The 18,402-nt window shown below is 42.3% G+C and overlaps 1 protein-coding gene across 1 annotated transcript in view; it reads right to left on the bottom strand.

The window, feature by feature from the left end:
• Positions 1–18,402, bottom strand: part of brd10 (bromodomain containing 10) — a 107,347-nt gene that overhangs the window by 13,657 nt on the left and 75,288 nt on the right. The window contains exons 5-6 of the mRNA XM_043715189.2: positions 8,856–8,945; positions 1,609–1,724 (exon numbers count right to left, since the gene is read on the bottom strand). Coding sequence (XP_043571124.2) covers positions 1,609–1,724; positions 8,856–8,945 — 206 coding nt within the window. The remainder of the gene's footprint in view (positions 1–1,608; positions 1,725–8,855; positions 8,946–18,402) is intronic.

Here is an 18,402-nt window from a genome sequence, read left to right on the forward strand (position 1 = left end):
GATGCAATCAAACAAATCTATTTTCATGTCATAAAAAAAATCTACAAAATATTCTTGATACTGCATTCCTATTTAAAGCTGGGCAACTTTCTAAAACACTGCATGGGCTGACTGGGAAATCATTCACGGATATCAGCCGAGTGTAGAATTTAAATTGGATGCTCAAAAAAAAAAACAAATACACCAAACATAGCCGTCAAGATTAAGAAGCTCTTTGCAACACGCTGACATTTTTGTGTATCAATTCCTTTATTTCATTAAGTGGTTACATGAGCAACATTCACTGCTTTCAGAAGGTTGTCTCACTGTGACACAATATGCAAACGGAAAAGACATAGAAATATATCACTTAAGAGAAAAGGGGGTGTACAGACTTTTGAGTCTTCCTCTGTCATTCCACAAGTTCATGACTGATAAGGCCTGTGGTCTGAACTCTACTTTTCTAACTTCATATGTATTTCATTCATAGCTCCTCATACCTATGGTTAACAAAAATTGATCAAGCCCAGATTTCAAATTAGCAATCAACCTAGCATCAATTACCATCTTCCCAAATCTCTTAACATTAACTCATCCCTCTCTCCACTAACTGGCTAAGGCTAAACCAGATTGTTGGCAGTCAGAGCACTATATCTGAACCAGAAATAAACTGGCAATCACATTTCCACATCCCACTCTGCCTTGCCTCAGCTGATTGGCTGTTGAAACCAAATCCATGCACATTACCTCTGCAGATTTCAGGGGTACTATTAGCTGGCATCTCATGTTCAACCCTTTCTAAACTGGAGGACTGCTAAAAGTTTGTCCCCTATTCACAAGTCCTCATACGCTCAAAAACCTACACCGACTTTCTTTTAAGAAAGAATGGTAACTTCAAAACCATTGTCTTTTTCAAATTCTGCTGCACTTCCATATTCTTCTCAAACCTGACAACTCCAAAATATCTGTACTCAACTAATTCTGATCTGGAGTCTCTCCAATTTTAAACATTCTTGAATGCCTAGTTTAAACCTTCCCACCTTTGTGATTTGCCCGAATATTGCTTTGCAGTTCAACGTCAAAATATGTTTTATAATTCTTTTGCACGAAATGTCTTGGGACATTATGTTAAGGTGCTGTTGCTATTACAGAAGTGACTTTCAAAGGTTTGAATCAGCAAAAATTTCCATCCTGATTATTATTGCCTACTTTGAAATTAATGTACATATATGGATACTGTTGCAGGACAAGAGTTTCAGAGGTACGTTGTTGAAATTTGAGATGACCACAAAAACAATTAAATTGGAGACTAGAAATATGTTTTTCTAAGAAAGTGGAATTAATGCACCCACAAACTGTTACTAAAGCAGAGACAATGCATTCTCTCAGAACAAAAAATAACTGCTTGAAAAATAATATTGAATAGTTTGGGAAATGGGATGGAGGATGGATTAAATGGAGTGGAGAACAATAATACTCGAGAAGAAATCTGTTTCTATGCTGCAACATATGATGGTTGTATGAAGACAAAGAGAATTGAAAGTTCTCCTCAGCCTGATTAATTATCTTCTATAACTGCTAGAAAGGGTGAAGACAGGACGACAAAAGGAACACCAGTACAAAAATTACCGATTTCTCTGATGGGCTTTGATTAGTTTTTGTTCCCATGGCAACAATTCATTCAACAGTCGTCCTAGGGTACCATGCAAATCTTTTAAAGCTTGTCGTCTGTAAAACCATTTTTCCTGTAGATAAAAAAGATGATTCTCACATTATACAGTAATAATTAACTCCAACATTCCATCATTACTCGACAAGCTCACCTTTTGACACCTAATACTTTAGAATATTTGAACTGACATTTCTGATTTACTAATCTGTATTTCTCTGTACTGCATCGCTACATTTTTTTAAAATTAAAGTTTATTTCTAAACTCCACACCATTAACTTTTGGGCACAATAGCATTTCAAAGAGTAATGAGGAACATATTCATAAATTTACTAATTATTGCAATTAATCTTTTTGCATTATAAATTAATTTTTCCTTAACTGTCTAGAGAACTTCTATAATTAGAGAATGGTTCAATTCTCACCTTGTGCTCCTAAGGAATCAAATATTCCAATGTCAAGAAGACAATACAAACACAAATGAACCCCAAATTGTTAATAGCCTTTGCCAAAGCACATCTGACAGTTTTATTTCTGACACCAGCCAAGCATGACAGTGAGCAAGATCAACTGCAAACAAGTGCTGACTTTGTGTCAAGAGGTGTAGCATATGATCTGAGGTTACAGAAATAATTTAGTATAGAAGGACAGAATTAAACAAAGTTTTAACTCATCAGTGGAAGCTAAATTTATATGTTGTGGTTCTGTTCGCCGAGCTGGAAATTTTTGTTGCAAACGTTTCGTCCCCTGTCTAGGTGACATCCTCAGTGCTTGGGAGCCTCCTGTGAAGCGCTTCTGTGGTGTTTCCTCCATTTATAGTGGCCTGTCCCTGCCGCTTCCGGTTGTCAGTTTCAGCTGTCCACTGTAGTGGCTGGTATATTGGGTCCAGGTCGATGTGTTTGATGCTGGAGTTTGTGGATGAGTGCCATGCTTCTAGGAATTCCCTGGCTGTTCTTTGTTTGGCTTGCTCTATAATGGTAGTGTTGTCCCAGTCAACTTCATGTTGCTTGTTGCCTGCGTGTGTGGCTACTAAGGATAGCTGGTCGTGGCGTTTCGTGGCTAGTTGATGTTCATGGATGCAGATCGTTAGCTGTCTTCCTGTTTGTCCTATATAGTGTTTTGAGCAGTCCTTGCATGGGAATTTGTACACTACATTAGTTTTGCTCATGCTGGGTATCGGGTCCTTCGTTCTGGTGAGTTGTTGTCTGAGGGTGGCTGTTGGTTTGTGTGCTGTTATAAGTCCTACTGGTCGCAGTAGTCTGGCTGTCAGTTCTGAAATGCTCCTGATGTATGGTAGCGTGGCTAGTCCTTTGGGTTGCGGCATGTCCTCGTTCCATTGTCTTTCTCTGAGGCATCTGTTGATGAAATTGCACGGGTATCCGTTTTTGGCAAATACCTTGTACAGGTGTTCCTCTTCCTCTTTTTGCAGTTCTGGTGTGCTGCAGTGTGTTGTGGCCCTTTTGAATAGTGTCTTGATGCAACTTCGTTTGTGTGTGTTGGGGTGGTTGCTTTCATAGTTCAGGACTTGGTCTGTGTGTGTGACTTTCCTGTATACCTTTGTGGTGAATTCTCCATTCGGTGTTCTCTGTACCCTCACGTCTAGGAATGGGAGTTGGTTATCCTTTACTTCTTCTCTCGTGAATCGGATTCCTGGGAGTGTGTTGTTGATGATCCAGTGTGTTTTCTCTATTTCTGTGTTTTTAATGATTACAAAGGTGTCATCAACATACCTGACCCAGAGTTCGGGTTGAATTTGTGGTAAGACTGTTTGTTCTAACCTTTGCATAGCAGAGGCAGTAATGCACCGGCCACTACAGCGGACAGCTGAAACTGATAACCGGAAGTGCAGGGACAGGCCACTATAAATGCCAGAGGAAACACCACAGAAGCACTTCACAGGAGGCTCCCAAGCACTGAGGATGTCACCTAGACAGGGGACGAAACGTTTGCAACAAAAATTTCCAGCTCGGCGAACAGAACCACAACAACGAGCACCCGAACTACAAATCTTCACCCAAACTTTAAATTTATATCTAGATCACCAAAGTGAAAAAATAGCGTGCAAACCAATTCCCCATGGTTACGATTTTGTTCATGCCTTGCTTTTCTCCCAACGTTCTCTGACTCCACTAGAGTGAGCTTCACACTTTGAGATTCAGAATCCTATCTTATAAGTCAGCATAGGTTTAGTAACTGACTCATGAAACTGGAAAACGTCAAGATTTGGAGATGCCGCTGTTGTACTGGGGTGTACAAAGTTAAAAATCACACAACACCAGGTTATAGTCCAACAGGTTTAATTGGAAGCACTAACATTCAGAGGGCTGCTCCTTCATCAGGCGGTTGTGGAGTATTCAATTGTAAGACACAAAATTTGTAGCAAAAGTTTACAGTGTGATGTAATTGAAATTATACATTGAAAAATACCTTGATTGTTCGTTAAGTCTCTCATTTGTTAGAATGACCATGTTAGTTTCACTTCTTTCAGAAGTAAATCACAAAACTTTTTTTTAAAAAGTTACATTCTCAGGTTAACTTTAACAATTGGTGTCAGCCCAGATAATGTGTTGAAGGTGTTAGCCCCCTGTGTGCTGCTGTCTGTGCCATAATGTTTAGACTGATTCTAATCTAAAAATTGAATTAACAGAATCTTACATGGATTCGTGTAGTTTTTGAGCAAAGTACAATGTAGCTCTGCAAGTATCTGTGTGTGTGTATAGTGCAATGGTGGTCACCTGTAGTGTGACATGAACCCAAGGTCCCGGTTGAGGCCCTCCCTATGGCTACCGAACGTAGCTATCAGCCTCTACTCGGCCACTTTTCGCTGCTGCCTGTCTCGAAGTCCGCCTTGGAGGATGGTTACCCGAAAGTCCGAGGTCGAATGTCCTGGACCGCTGAAGTGTTCTCCAACTGGGAAGGAATACTCCTGTCTGTTGATTGTTGTGTGGTGCCCATTCATCCCTTGCATTAGCCTCTCCTCTCACAGATTTAGACCCTTTACACACACACACACACACTCTGATACTCTCAACCCCCCATCCCCTACACACACACACGCGCGCACACACACACACTCTGATACTCTCAACCCCCCATCCCCTACACACACACACGCGCACACACACACACACAAACACCCACATGTATACGTACACACATACGTTTGTGGGGAGAATTTGTACTTGCAGAGTTACATTGTACTTTGCTCAAAAACTGCACAAATCCATGTAAGATTCTGTTAATTCATTTTTAAGATTAGAATCAGTCTAAACATTATGGCACAGACAGCAGCACACCTTCAACACATTATCTGGGCTGACACCAATTGTTACAGTTAACCTGAGAATGTAACTTTTGAAAAAAGTTTTGTGATTTACATATGAAAGAAGTGAAACTAACATGGTCATTCTAACAGATGAGAGACTTTGCAAACATTCAAGGTGCTTTTAAATGTACAATTTCAGTTACATCACACTGTAAACTTTTGCTATAAATTCTGTCTCTTATAATTGTGTACTCCACAACCATCTGCAGTGCTCCGAAAGCTACTGCATCCAATTAAACTTGTTGGACTATAACCCGGAAAGAGTCAAATGTACTTAATCTTTCAGTATATAAAAACACAAGCAGCCACCAGGTAAGTTAAATAGTTCATTAGGTTTATTTACTAACGTAGGATTCAAAATGAAGGGCAATGAGAAACTACAGAAATTATAATCAAACTACAGACAAATGGAAAAGTCAACATCTACAATCCAACTATGGGTAAAATTGTCTTAGTCCCAGAGCACCTGAGGGCTTCTCTCTCATTAGAGACAGCTCAGGGCGGTTAAACTTGAAGGTACCATACCTCTGGCAAGGTTGGGATAGTTGGATCTCTATGGTAATCTTAGGGGTAACGTGAATTGAACTCATGCTCTTAGCACCACTATCGCAAACCAGCAGCTCAGCCAACTGAGCTAACTTATAGTCCAACTATAATGGTTAGTTGGGAGATGTTATAAGTGCAAATACAATCTACTGTCCAAGTCTGACACTAGTGAGATCACGTAAAGTCATATTGTTTTGAATGAAAGACAATCTAGCTCAATGTCCAGTTCATTGTAAAATGAAAGCAAAACACTAAACACGAGATCTGAAGTACAAACTTAAAATGGAGAAACTCAACAGGCCTGGCAGCATCTATAGAAAGGGAAACATATAATTTTGAGTCTAACACAACTCTTCTGTTAACAGCCACTCCACAGACTTGTTGAGTTCTCCACTGTTTTCTGTTTGTATTTCATCCTCAACAAGTTTTGCCCCAATAATAGTAACCTCCTCTATTAAAACCTCAGTTTTGAGAAGCTCAGGAATTCTTATATACGGCACTATTCTTATATCCAGTGCAGACTACTCCAAATATTTATTGCTTTGCAAAAAGGCAAAAGAATATATCCTTTGCCATGCAGACAGCATTAACACTGAATATCATTTTAAGATCCAGTTTATATCTCCCCTTGAAAGACTTAAAAACGTTAATAAGGTCACAAAACGCTGTCTTCTTCCAGTACAAATATAATTTAATTGAGTTGTACGAAAGGCTTATGTCCAACAACTCATGCCCAATCTATTTATGAACCTATATGATCTCCTTTGCACTCTTCCATAGTCAATATACCCTCCGAGGCAATATTCAGTAATTAATAGAACTCTTCAAGATGAAAAGTTTTCTTTTAAAAAAACATACTTAGATTCTGGAATACTTGTTCTAACCTCAAAACTTTAAGATTCAAAATCCTAATTTGCTTTTTCACCACTGTTGAAAATTAGATTCTCAGTTAAGGAACTTTCCACAAAAATCCTCAATTCCTTTACTCCTGCCCCACTTCATAAAGACTATCACTGATTCTTCAAGTGACACGTTTTGGTAGAAAGAACGAGCAGAAGCAATATCAATTACCTGGTATCATTCTTATGGGGGTTCAGGAACAGAAGTGCTGGGGGTATAATATAGACAAACTTTGAAGGTGGCAAGACAAGTTGAGATGGCTGTTAGAAAATTAAACATAATCCTTGGCTTTATAATCACTGGCAAAGAGGACAAAGGCAAGGGAGGTATGGCAAGATTTCAAAGAACACTGGCCCCAGCAGAGTAGTCTGCACAATTATGGGGCAATGTACTTTCAGAATGGTGTCAAGGCCCTGAAGAGGTGACTTATCAGGAATATATGATTTTATTGAAAGACTGGAGTGACTGGGCTTGTATACCCTTGAGTTTAGAAGACTGAGAGGGGATCTGATTGAGACATATAAGATTATTAAAGGATTGGACACTCTGGATGAAGGAAACATGTTTCCGCTGATGGGTGAGTGCCGAACCAGAGGACACAGCTTAAAAATATGGGGTAGACCATTTAGGACAGAGATGAGGAGAAACTTCTTCACCCAGAGAGTGGTGGCTGTGTGGAATGCTCTGCCCCAGAGGGCAGTGGAGGCCCAGTCTCTGGATTCATTTAAGAAAGAGTTGGATAGAGCTCTCAAGGATTGTGGAATCAAGGGTTATGGAGATAAGGCAGGAACAGGATACTGATTAAGGATCATCAGTCATGATCACATTGAATGGTGGTGCAGGCTCAAAGGGCAGAATGGCCTACTCCTGCACCTATTGTCTATTTATATGGAGCGGAGAAGTTGAGATTGCTCTTCTTTGAGTACAGTAAGTTTGGGGATTTGACACAGGTGTTTAAAATCATGAATAGTTTTGTCAGAGTAAAGAAGTGTGGCCTTGTGGCACTTAATCAGATTGATTAAAGTAATCTCAGTAAAGAAAAGACCGCTTGTGGTACAGTAGTAGTGCCTCTACCTCTGAACAAGGAGATGTGGGTTCAAGCTCCACTTGTGCCAGAGGTGTGTAACAACATCTCTGAGCAGGTTAATTATTTTATTTATTCTAAGAAATTTTCAACCTGCTCCAAGTGGCAAAGAGTGAGGAACAAGGAGAGATGGATTTAAGGCAACTAGTAGAAACACTAGAAGCAAACAAAGACCAACATCTGTTTAACATGAGTTATAATGAGCTGAAGTCATGATCTGAAAGGATAATGGAAATAGATTCAATAATTATTTTCAAAAGGAAATTGAGCAAGTACTTGAATCAAAAATAATTGTAAGGCCGTGGAGAAAAAAACACAGGGACATGTAATTCACTGAATAGTTCTGAGGAAGAGCTAGTACAATGGAGCAAAATGCTACCTTTTGTATCATTCTTTAAATCCTTCAGAATCACACAGCTCATTTTCGGACATTACTTATATGACTTTACTTTATTTTTCAACACTGAACAGTTCTTAGCCTAACCCCCATGACTTTCCAGATCTCTCTAGTTCACTTGTTCTCAACATTTTTAAAAAAATACTCTCTCCCAATTTATTATTAGCAAACTGTCAAGTTTCCCTTATGAGCTGTGCTCCAAATCATCAACCATCAGTGTGGCTGCTCATCAATTAGCCTTTGTTTCTTTTATCAATTTCAAGGGAACTGTGAGTGTCTGAACTTTAATTAACTACACAACAAAGGTAATCTTTGGTTTGAAAAACTAACAAAGCAAGCAACAAAGGCAATTTGAGCAGAGATCCAGAAGTGCAAGTGGAAGGAGAGGTTTAAAACTGAAGAAAAGTAATTCATAAACTGTGTGGGGTATATAGCAAGCAAATCTTATTAGTCCCAAAAAAGATTTGCTCAGAACTGCAACTTTAGATATTTTTAATCAGTTTATTTTGATATGCCAAATCATGCATCTGAAGGCCTTGTACCCAAGCCTTCTGGCCAGAGGTAAGAGATCACTGCGTGACAACAGGCCTGAATGAGATTTTCAAGCTTCGTTTCAATGTAAAATGGCAGCATTATTTAAAAATACAATCCAACAGCAGTTGGAATTCTGCCATATTTTAGATATGTAATTACGCACTATAGTTTCCTTCTACAGAAGAAAAACTGAAGATGTATTTGAGGAGTGTAAATTAAGTTCTAAACTGCTCAAACTACTATATAAGTCTGTGAGAGGGTGCGTCTGTGGGGGGTGTACGTGTAGATGCAACTTATAATTGAAAATGAACCAGCATTCTGAATCAGCAACATCCAAAAGGGAAGAAAACAGAAGTACAATTCGTTGGAACATCTTTGACATCCAAGCTTTGTTCCAGAGCAAACAGATCAATTACTTACAGATTTCTTCTTATTATTTTCCAGTTCTTTTAGCTCTCCCTCCATTTTGGCAATGAGTTCCCTGAGTTCATCAAGACTAGTGCAAATGAGCTATGGGGGAAATTTAATATAAAAAATTACTGACTTCAAAAAGAGCTCTGATCAGGCTGTATGAAGAACAAGATATACAAGTCGCACCTAGAGTTACTGGCACAATTACAATTTTACACAAACTAATTTCTTACATTTCATGTTTTGCTTCTGATGAAATAAATCTGGCATTTGAAAATAATGAACTTGCAATGTGAAGAAAACTAAACAGAAAAACGTATTATAATTACATCAAAGCACGTATACGGACACTTGTCAATTTTGAACCAAAAGAAAATTAGTAAATAATATTATATTACTGCAAATATTAGGAAACAAAACTCATTTTAAAAATCAACACAAACTGTGCTTTCAGACAGCTAAACTAATTAAAGTATTAAATTACACAGCACACAAAGAATGCCCCAGATAGGTTTGCAGCCTTTCTCAATGTTACCTGACCTTGCTAAGGAGGTCAAAGTGGAATTCAAGCTGACTTCAGTGAACCTAGAATCATTGACAGGTAGCAGTGTACAAACACAAAGGTAATAAGGACACAATCCATCAAGGTACTCAGTGCTCAAAGACCAACAAGGCCCAGCCCAAGGCACATAAATGCTGACTGAGGCAATGTTAAAAATCACACAACACCAGGTAATAGTCCAACACTATTTAGAAGCACGAGCTTTCGGAGTGCTGCTCCTTTATCAGGTGGCTGTAGAGTAGAAGGTCATAAGACACAATTTATAGTTGTGTCTTATGATCTTCTACTCGACACGTTGACAGTTTGATGCAACTGAAATTATATATTGACAAAGACCTGAATTGTTTGTCAAGTCTCTTATCTTTCAGAATGACCAATTTTGTTTCAGTTCTTTCATATGTAATTACCAGAACATTTTTTAAAATTGCATTTTCAAGTGAACTTGAACAATAGGTGCCATGTCAACTCAGATAATGCATTGAAGGTGTGAGTATCCTGGGTGAGGCTGTCTGTGTCCCAATGTTCAGACCGATTTTATTTCTACAAAAGGGATTTAAAGAATCTTGCATGGATTCAAGCAGTTTTTCAGCAAAATAAAAGTAATTCTGCAAGTACAAATTCACCCCATAAACCTATATGTGCGTTTATGTATATGGGTGTGTGTGTGTGTGGGGGGGGGGGGGGGGGGGGGGGAGAGATGAGTGTGTCTGTGAGAGTCTGTATGTATATACATGCGAATGTCAGTGTAAAGGGGGATATGTCTGTGAGAGGGTGCGTGTGTGGGGGGGTGTACGTGAGAGTGTACGAGAGAGAGCTTGTGTACGGGGGGGGGGGGTCTGCATGAGTGTGTCGGTCTGTAGAAGTCAATTTATCAGACCACACCCTTCAACCAAAAGAGATTGACGTTCTTAGCAAGGGTCTCAATTTCTGCCCCACCACCAAAATGGGCCCTATGCATCTTGCAGCAGACATGGAGGAATTCAGATGAATGGGACTCTGGGAATTCTTTCAAAATGCCAGCAGTGATCGCAATGAGCCGACCGATGAACCAGAACAGTCATCACAGGGATCTGTAGAAGGGCGACTAAAGGAGGAGTCAAATTGGATCCTACCGCAGGGCCTTTCTCCTGGGCTTGACGTGTATGCTCAAGCTGTCAGGAATTATATAAATGCCAGATTCATCAACTGCAACCACAAGATAGAGTCGAACATCACCCAATCACAATGCAATGCCATCCAGGCTCTCAAAACCATTCACAACATTGTCATCAAACCAGCATATAAAGGGGGAGCCATCATTATTCAGAATAGAACAGATTACTGCAAGGAAGTGTACCGACAACTGAACAACCAGGAACACTACGGGCAACTACCGGCCGATTCGATCAAACAGCACACCCATGAACTAAACACATTGATCAGGACTTTGGATCCAGTCCTTCAGAGTTCTCTAGATGCCCTCACCCCACATGCTTCTTGTGTAGGCGACTTCTACTGCCTTTCGAAGATATGCAAATCCAACACATCAGGACACCACATCGTATCAAGCAGTGGGACCCTGTGTGAGAACCTCTCTGGCTATGTCAAGGCCTATGAGTTTTAAAATAGTGATGGAAAAGGATAGACCAGATCTAAAGGTTGAAGTTCTAAATTGGAGAAAGGCCAATTTTGACGGTATTAGGCAAGAACTTTCGAAAGCTGATTGGAGGCAGATGTTTGCCTGAAAAATGGGAAGCCTTCAGAAATGAGCGAACAAGAATCCAGAGAAAGTATATTCCTATCAGGGTGAAAGGGAAGGCTGGTAGGTATAGGGAATGCTGGATGACTAAAGAAATTGAGCGTTTGGTTAAGAAAAAGAAGGATGCATATGTCAGATATAGACAGGACAGATCAAGTGAATCCTTAGAAGAGTATAACGAAAGTAGGAGTATACTTAAGAGGGAAATCAGGAGGGCAAAACGGGGACATGAGATAGCTTTGGCAAATAGAATTAAGGAGAATCCAAAGGGTTTTTACAAATATATTAAGGACAAAAGGGTAACTAGGGAGAGAATAGGGCCCCTCAAAGATCAGCAAGGCGGCCTTTGTGTGGAGCCACAGAAAATGGGGGAGACACGAAATGAATATTTTGCATCAGTATTTACTGTGGAAAAGGATATGGAAGATATAGACTGTAGGGAAATAAATGGTGACATCTTGCAAAATGTCCAGATTACAGAGGAGGAAGTGCTGGATGTCTCGAAACGGTTAAAGGTGGATAAATCCCCAGGACCTGATCAGGTATACCCGAGAACTCTGTGGGAAGCTAGAGAAGTGATTGCTGAGATATTTGTATCAGCGATAGTCACAGGAGAGGTGCCGGAAGACTGGAGGTTGGCAAACATGGTGCCACTGTTTAAGAAGGGCAGTAAAGACAAGCCAGGGAACTACAGACCGGTGGTGGGCAAGTTGTTGGAGGGAATCCTGAGGGACAGGATGTACATGTATTTGGAAAGGCAAGGACTGATACAGGATAGTCAACATGGCTTTGTGCGTGGGAAATCATGTCTCACAAACTTGATTGAGTTTTTTGAAGAAGTAACAAAGAAGATTGATGAGGGCAGAGCAGTAGATGTGAACTATATGGACTTCAGTAAGGCATTCGACAAGGTTCCCCATGGGAGACTGATTAGCAAGGTTAGATCTCATGGAATACAGGGAAAACTAGCCATTTGGATACAGAACTGGCTCAAAGGTAGAAGCCAGAGGGTGGTGATGGAGGGTTGTTTTTCAGACTGGAGGCCTGTGACCAGTGGAGTGCCACAAGGATCTGTGCTGGGCTCTCTACTTTTTGTCATCTACATAAATGATTTGGATGAGAGCTTAGAGGTACAGTTAGTAAGTTTGCAGATGACACCAAAATTGGAGGTGTAGTGGACAGTGAAGAGGGTTACCTCGGATTACAACAGGATCTGGACCAGATGGGCCAATGGGCTGAGAAGTGGCAGATGGAGTTTAATTCAGATAAATGCGAGGTGCTGCATTTTGGGAAAGCAAATCTTAGCAGGACTTATACACTTAATGGTGAGATCCCAGGGAGTATTGCTGAACAAAGAGACCTTGGAGTGCAGGTTCAGAGCTCCTTGATAGTGGAGTCGCAGGTAGATAAGGATAGTGAAGGCGGCGTTTGGTATGCTTTCCTTTACTGGTCAGAGTATTGAGTACAGGAGTTGGGAGGTCATGTTGCGGCTGTACAGGACATTGGTTAGGCCACTGTTTGAATATTGCGTGCAATTCTGGTCTCCTTCCTATCGGAAAGGTGTTGTGAAACTTGAAAGGGTTCAGAAAAGATTTACAAGGATGTTGCCAGGGTTGGAGGATCTGAGCTACAGGGAGAGGCTGAACAGGCTGGAGCTGTTTTCCCTGGAGCGTTGGAGGCTGAGGGGTGACCTTATAGAGATTTACAAAATTATGAGGGGCATAGATAGGATAAATAGACAAAGTCTTTTCCCTGGGGTCGGGGAGTCCAGAACGAGAGAGCATAGGTTTAGGGTGAGAGGGGAAAGATATAAAAGAGACCTAAGGGGCAACTTTTTCACGCAGAGGGTGGTACGTGTATGGAATGAGCTGCCAGAGGATATGGTGGAGGCTGGTACAATTGCAACAGTTAAGAGGCATTTGGATGTGTATATGACTAGGAAGGGTTTGGAGGGATATGGGCCGGGTGCTGGCAGGTGGGACTAGATTGGGTTGGGATATCTGGTCAGCATGGATGGGTTGGACCGACGGGTCTGTTTCCATGCTGTACATCTCTATAACTCTATGACTCTATCTTGAAACCCATTGTACGGGGACCCGCAGCTTCTGTTGCGACACGACAGATTTCTTACAGAAACTCAGCACCCACGGACCAGTCGAATAGAGAACATTCCTCGTTTGAATGGGCATTTCAGCACTCTACTCCAATATCCCCCACAACGATGGCGTCACGGCAACAGCTTCCGTACTCAGCACCAACAAATGCCAATCTCCAAGCACCATCCTACTACTCATCTGCTTTATCCTCAATCACGTTTTCACCTTTGACAACCAGTTCTTTATCCAGACACACAGAACAGCCATAGGGTCCAAATTTGCACCCCAATGTGCCAACATTTTCATGCACAGCTTTGAACAAGACTTCTTCTCTATGCAGGACCACCAACCAAGAGTACACACTAGGTACATTGATACCATTTTCTTCCTCCGGACCCATGGCGAGGAGTCACTGAAACAACTACACAGTGATATCAACGAGTCTCATCCCACCATCACACTCACCATGGACTACTCTTTAGTGTCTGTCTCATTCTTGGACACATGCATCTCTATCTAGGATGGGCACCTCAGCACCTCATTCTACCGCAAACCCATGGATAACCTCATGATGCTACACTTGTCCAGTTTCCACCTGAAACATATTAAAGCAGCCATCCCCTATGGGCAAGCCCTATGCATACACATGATCTGTTCAGATGAGGAGGAAAGTGACAGGCACTTGGAAGTACTCAAGGTTGCCCTCATAAGAATGGGGTACAATGCTCAACTCATCAACCACCAGTTCTGACATGGCACAGTGAGAAACCATAATGACCTCCTCAGAAGACCGACACAAGCTGCAACCGACAGGTAACCCTTTGTTGTCCAATACTTCCCAGAAGCCAAAAAACTACTGCATGTTCTTCACAGCATACATTATTGATGAGGATGAGCATTTCGCCAAGACATTCCCCAGACCTCCACTTCTCGCCTTTAAACAACCACCAAACCTCAAACATATTGTTCTTATTAAACTGCCCAGCTTTCAGGACAACACCATACAACCCTGTCATGGTAGATGCTGCAAGACGTATCAGAGTATCGACACAGATACCACCATTACACATGGGGACACCACCCATCATGTATGTCGCATGTACTCATGTGACTTGTCCAACATTATCTATCGCATACGCTGCAGGCAAGGATGCCCTGAGGCATGGTACATTGGCAAGACCAAGCAGAGGCTATGGCAACGGAAGAATGGACACAACACAACAATCACCAGCCAGGAGTGTTCCCTCCCAATCGGAGAACACGACAGTGAAGTGGGACATTCGACTTCGGACCTTCAGGTGACCATCCTCCAAGGCGGACTTCGGGACAGGCAACAACGCAAAGTGGCCAAGCAGAGGCTAATAGCTGAAAATGAGTTGCTGGAAAAGCGCAGCAGGTCAGGCAGCATCCAAGGAACAGGAGAATCGACATTTCGGGCATAAGTCCTTCTTCAGGGCTATTCCTGAAGAAGGGCTTATGCCCGAAACGTCGATTCTCCTGTTCCTTGGATGCTGCCTGACCTGCTGCACTTTTCCAGCAACACATTTTCAGCTCTGATCTCCAGCATCTGCAGTCCTCACTTTCTCCTCCAAGCAGAGGCTAATAGCCAAATTTGGTACCTATGAAGGTGGCCTCAACCAGGAACATGGGTTCATGTCACATTACAGGCACTGTACACACACGACGCACACACTCCTATAGACCCATACACTCACGCAGACTCTCTTTCATACGCTCACACATCGACTCTCATAAACACTTCACACTCTTTCCCCCCCAAAAAAAAAACACACACACACAGAATTTGTGGGGTGAATTTGTACTTGCAGAATTAGATTTTATTTTGCTCAAAACTGAATGAAAAAATCTAAAATTCTGTTAATCCTTTTTTTAGAAACAGAATCAGTCTGAACATTGGGGCACAGACAGTCTCACACAGGGCACCTCACATCTTCAATGCATTATCTGAGCTGACATAGCACCTATTGTTAAAGTTCACTTGAGAATGTAACTTTGAAAATGTTCTGGGAATTACATATTAAAGAAATGAAACCAACATGGTCATTCTAACAGATGAGAGACTTAAAACAATCCAGATCATTTTCAATAAATAATTTCAATTGCATCACACTGTAAACTTTTGCTATAAATTATTTACCTTATGATTGAAGAGGGAGATGGCATGGGGCAGGGTAATACTAGGCACATGGACATACAAGATGGCCACAGAGCCATCAGTTGGCCAACTTAACACACAAGATGGCCACCGGATCACAATATGGAAAGAGATAGCACAGCAGATACAGACACTGCCTGGGGCCACCAGAATGCCAGCACAATGCACTCACAACCCAGTTGATTAGTTTAAGGCAAGTGGGGTAGAGAATACACATGAGTAACGAACATTGCCCACCAAAGTGTCTGGGGCCAGCCAACACTTCTTACAGAAATGCTAACAGCTTGATACAGACTCAATATGAAATGCTAATAGCCAGGGCTGCACTAATCGTCCTTCTCAGGAAGAGCGATTAGTGCCCATTACTACAGCAATGGATTTCTGTGCAGACATTGAAACTGACAATGACCACGCGGAAATCAACAAAGGCTGCGCTGGAACTGACAAAGACTGTATCGAAACTATCAATGATTCTGCAATGACTGCCATAAACAAACCATGTTGCAAAGACAATAATCTCATCACTTTCCTACTGTATCACAAGATGTATAAAAGTTTCTTGACATGTGCTCTGGGTCGAGAGAAGACTCGCAGCTGACCACTGTTGCTGTCTCTCTCGTTCCCCGGAGTTCCGGTATTTCCTTGTGCAATAAACTCTGTCATTGAACCCTGATTCTGACGCAGAGACTGGTGTTTTTCCCAACAACAAATGGCGCAACGAGTAGGGGTCTTATTACTGGTGCCTGGTCAAAGGCCATGATTGGGGCACCAGGTTAAGAACCAATTTGTAACTGTAAATGGGAAGCGTCAGACCGGACCAAGGACACAGTTTTAAGGGTATACCGATTGTAATGTCTAATTTGCTACAGTAATGAGTAAAATTTTAAGTGCATGTCTGTGGAGAATAAGTGTTTAACTGCATTTACTGCTGTAAGAATCTGCTGCTTTTGCTGAAACAGCCAAAGGACAAGGTAGTGCCTTGTCTCAAAAGCCCCGCCCTAAACCGGTTATTAAGAGTGGTGGCTGGGAGGGTAAGCAGTCCCACCGGTAGAGAGCTCACTGAGCTAGAGGTAGGTTTCTGGGCCTGTCAGGAAGCGTTGGGTCAGTAGAGGTAGCCGGGAGGGTAAAAAGCCCCACTGGTAGAGGGCACACGCTAATGAACCAGCATTCCCAGTCGACCGGCAGGTACCGACTAGTAGTGGCGTCCAGGAGAGTAGAGAAGTCCCACCGGTAGAGGGCATACCTTGCTCGGAGGCTGTTAAAGCTGTACGAACGGTGCTGGGACAGTATTGTTGACCTAGAGAAGTGGGCTAGCGGGATGCAGGATGCAGAAGCTCCCGCAACAAAGACAAGACTTGACAAAGCAGCCTACCGGAATGGAGACAAGAATAGAATGAAATGATCCTTCCACAACTGTGGCTGGCAGGGACAGTTTGCTAGAGTGTCGGGTCCCATGAGCAGGAGATAGACCAGGGAAAAATGTAAGATACTGCATCCACTGCGAAAGAATAGGACATACAGAAGCAGTGTGCTGGGAATGCATGGGGCACCCGCAAGCACCACCTGGACCACCACAGAACCGCAGGAGTCCAGAGGACAGCAGAGCTGACAACCAGCTGCCCCCATTCAGGAGGGTAAGGGACAGGAGAGACTTTATGTACCCGCAGTAATAGGAGGGAATAAAAGTGAAATGCTAGTGGATACAAGAGCGGCTCTATCCATCACAAACCTACCCTTACCCCACACAAACAAAATGATTCACTTAACTGGGGTAGGAGGGGATAAAACACCAGCTTATCTAAGCACAACTACCCTCGTAGAAATAAACAACATATATATCCCCATGAGATTCTACGTATGTCAAAATAACGAGGGCATCATAATGGGATATGATCTCATGAAAGAATATAATGTTCTAATTGATTGTGCAAAAGGGAAATCCTGGCCCAGACAGGAAGGTTGGAAGACTGAGATTGGGAAACTTACAAGTCACCTTGAAACTATGAAAGTGGCTACCGTCATCAGTAGGGACTGGAACCTCGAAAATGGGGGATTCGGAGCCATCTGCGCCTCCGTCCCTGGAGCCTGGGCAGAAGCAAAGTTAAATACAGGTTCCCGGACCGGAGTATAAGCCCCACCGGCAATACCCAAAAAAACCCGAAGCAGAACAAGCAGTTGTGAAGATAGCACAAGGACTAGTGAAACAGGGAACCCTGGAAGAAATTGCAAGTACAACTAAATCCCCAACGTGGACAGTAATAAAGTTTGACGGGAGCTACAGGCTCAGCATTGATTAGACAGGACTAAATAAGGTCACCTCCAAATTGCAGCAGACACCCCCCCCACCACCACCACCATTTTAAACAGCTTGGCCCCCAAGAACAAGACTTTTTTTTTACTGTTTTAGACATAGCCAACGGCTTCTGGTCTATTGCGTTACACCCAGAGTCCCAGAACAAATTCACTTTTACAGTAAGGGGCAGACAGTGCACATGGACTTGCTTGCCACAAGGGTTCCACAACAGTTCCAAAAGGCCCATGGTGCAGTACCCTACAGGCCTTCTCCTGCTAACATGGTCTTGGGTGACCACTGCAGAGTAAAATCCTCCTGCATTATTACAGTGGACGTGAAAGTCCTTGCTGGGATCTGGCAGCCCTAGCCTGCAGGTCGATATGAGCCGAGTTTTAAGCTGAGTCTATGCCTCCTCCTGTTCTGGCTCCCAGGTTACAGGTTCCAAGGCAGACTTGCCTTCTTTGATTAGTCTCTGACTCAGATCAACGGGCTACGTAGAACAATTGATCTTCCGTAATTACACCGGTACCACTCCCCACCTCTTCCTCCGCTCCATTGATGACTGCATTGGCGCCACCTCGTGCATCAACTTCACCAACACATTCCACACTGACCTTAAATTTACCTGGACCATCTCTGACACCTTCCTCCCCTTCCTGGACCTCTCCATCTCCATTAGTGACGACCGACT

This window comes from Chiloscyllium plagiosum, unplaced genomic scaffold (assembly GCF_037043375.1).
Source record: "Chiloscyllium plagiosum isolate Xiang-an unplaced genomic scaffold, Cpla_swu_hap1 HiC_scaffold_2, whole genome shotgun sequence".
NCBI lineage: Eukaryota > Metazoa > Chordata > Chondrichthyes > Orectolobiformes > Hemiscylliidae > Chiloscyllium > Chiloscyllium plagiosum.